Below are 2,589 nucleotides of genomic sequence, written 5' to 3'. Positions count from 1 at the left end.
CACAAATAAGCGTTCAAAGGAAAAACCAATTCGCAGGGGCCGCGGACGCCTTCGAGAAGTGGTATCCCGTAATCGAATATGAGCAATGAAGGCAATTAATGGAACAGGCGTTACGTTTTTCCTCATAATTTTTTATACATATAATATGTAAATTCTGACAAATAAAGGCTTTTTCAAAGTATAAAGTAGATAAAAATTGCAAAAACGAAAGAAATCTATATAGTTTGTTCAATCAGAGAAAGTGTTACGCATTATCCCGTGGTTTGTCACGAATTACCCAGGCTTCGGGGCAATTCGTGACGCATGACACAGCGATACATTTCTTGATATATTTCGAGACTCCTGAAAGAAAAACCTATATATATATTTTTTTTTAAACTAGAGAGATGGACGATTACATCGCACTAATAAAAATTTTTTAAACATTTATACGAAGCGAGAAAAAAATTCGAAACAAAAATGTGTCACGAATAGCCCCGGTCTCCCCTACTCTGATTTTGTTATCGCAAGCCGTTATGTTAAACATCTTTATTTATTCTTATATATAAATTACGTAAACGTAATTATTTCGCTTACTGAAGCGATCTTCAATATATTTCGAGCCAGAAACGTTCCACTTGATCTCGACCAGTGTATCAATGAGGTCGTATCTCTTTTCGCCAGATTCTAATCGCTTCGTCATTGTCTCCCAGAAAATTTTGCGCAGAAAAACGATGGTCTCCTCTCCGAACACTTTTCGTTTACGAGAACGAATTAGATTTGGTAGGAAGAACATTGCGAGCATCTTCCAGGTGCGCATCTCATTATTTTCCAACATCATTTTGATATGTCTGCTGTAATCGGAGTTCGGATTTTGAAACGTGTTCACGTCGAGTCCAAAAGCGATGCTCCATATCACATCCGTGGTAAATTTTGAACTTACATCCATCATGTCTATTAATTGTCCATTACCTGCCGGCAATGCCATCAGTTGATTAAATCTGTTTAGCTGTAGATATTATACTGATTTTCGCATTTTTATTATAACGATCGAACATCTACGTGTGTGTAGAGTAACATCAAATATCTTAATACTACAAAAATTTTACAGATGTTTGTAATTATAGTCACAGTCTTTATTTTGTTTCTACATTTATTTTAATTTCACGAATCATTTAATGTACCCTCCAACTTACTATCTAATTCCAGTGAGTCAAGATATTCATCTAAATGCTTTCCGCATTCTAGCATCAGGCCAAACATATTCTTCTGTGTATGGTCGTTGAGAAAAAATCGTGTCAAATTCATTCTCCATTTAAATTGAGGTGGATCTTCCATAAAGAAGAGATTGGCGTAACCAATACGATCCTTTGGATCGGCCGAGGAGTATCGATTGCCGAAATTAGAATCCGCTGTGAAGACGTGCTGAATGACTTTGCGATCGCGAAGCAACAAGAAGGGCTTGTTAAAAATGTAGAAACCTATATAAGGTTCGTCCTTCGCTCGCTCGTAGAGTTCTTTTAGAAAGTATGACGGGGCTTTTTTCAGGATTAGACACTTTATGAAATTACCAAAGATTAGCGTTGGCGGTATTTGCAGAACACCTCGTTTTTTCCAGTACTTGAAATTGCGAGTCATGTAAAAATAAGCGATTATAATAAGAATTGTTGAAATTATTGTGCCATCCAGGCTCCAGTACTCCGTTATAAACGCCATTTCGCAGCTTCTTTATAAAAATATGTAGACGTAAACTTTAAATCAGTAGTTACGACGCGAAGTTTGCTAACAAAATCAAACGTGATATTGACTGCTGATAATAACTTATAAATCAAAGATAAAAGATTAAAGGAATTAATTCTGAACATGATGAATAAATGGTAATTCTTAACTGTTATATGATAATGTGTGATCTATTTACCTAACAGTCAACAGTCACTATAATGTTTGGGTTCGATACGAGACAATGCTTTCTGTCTAAGAGCGGCGAACCGACTGAAGGCTTAGCCTCGATTACAAGGTAAAAATGGTACCAACTTTAATATTATGAAGTATATGTATAAAGGAAAGAAACTTGTCAATAAATAAAATAACACAGTAAATAAAAACAAATAGAAGATGTCAGTATAGAAGTCTCTCGGTGAATAATCATTACAAAGATCTAATGTATCCTCTTGTAGGTTAATGCCATTATTTTGTCTTTTGTGTAAAACATTTCAGAAATACTACTTTTATGTATATAGAATTTCTCATTATCTGGGATTTTAATATTATCCCAGTCAAATTTGTGCTTATTTAATCTATGTTTTAAAAAATGAAATATTTATAAAAAGATATGACTTCTTGTTGTCGAATTTTTTGAAAGGTAATATATACCATATATACGAAGAAAAACATTTGGCACGTAAAAACAATATTTAATGTTTTATATCATAAATGTAAAAAATGTAGAAACATCGTTGAACACTGGTGAAAAATTAATGCACAATTAACCAAGTATTTCCTAGTGTGCTATCGATTAATGGTGCAATAAACATGAACGCCAGTTTTAACATTGCAGAAAATAAGTTTAAAGTTATGTTATTATAAGTCAAACTAAATCTACGTTGCTTG

The 2,589-nt window shown here is 33.8% G+C and overlaps 1 protein-coding gene across 1 annotated transcript; it reads right to left on the bottom strand.

The window, feature by feature from the left end:
• Window positions 1–553: 553 nt before the first annotated feature.
• Window positions 554–2,211, bottom strand: LOC139825082 (cytochrome P450 6k1-like; the record flags this gene model as incomplete). The annotated part of the gene is made up of 2 exons (XM_071797615.1): window positions 1,176–2,211; window positions 554–951 (listed from the first exon to the last, which is right to left on the bottom strand). Coding segments are annotated over exons 1-2 (918 nt in total), but the record flags the coding sequence as incomplete, so codon positions are not given.
• Between the last annotated feature and the right edge of the window lie 378 nt (window positions 2,212–2,589).

Source organism: Temnothorax longispinosus, unplaced genomic scaffold (genome assembly GCF_030848805.1).
Source record: "Temnothorax longispinosus isolate EJ_2023e unplaced genomic scaffold, Tlon_JGU_v1 HiC_scaffold_897, whole genome shotgun sequence".
In the NCBI taxonomy this organism is placed as follows: Eukaryota; Metazoa; Arthropoda; class Insecta; order Hymenoptera; family Formicidae; genus Temnothorax; species Temnothorax longispinosus.
This window is presented reverse-complemented; position numbering and strand designations above follow the sequence as displayed.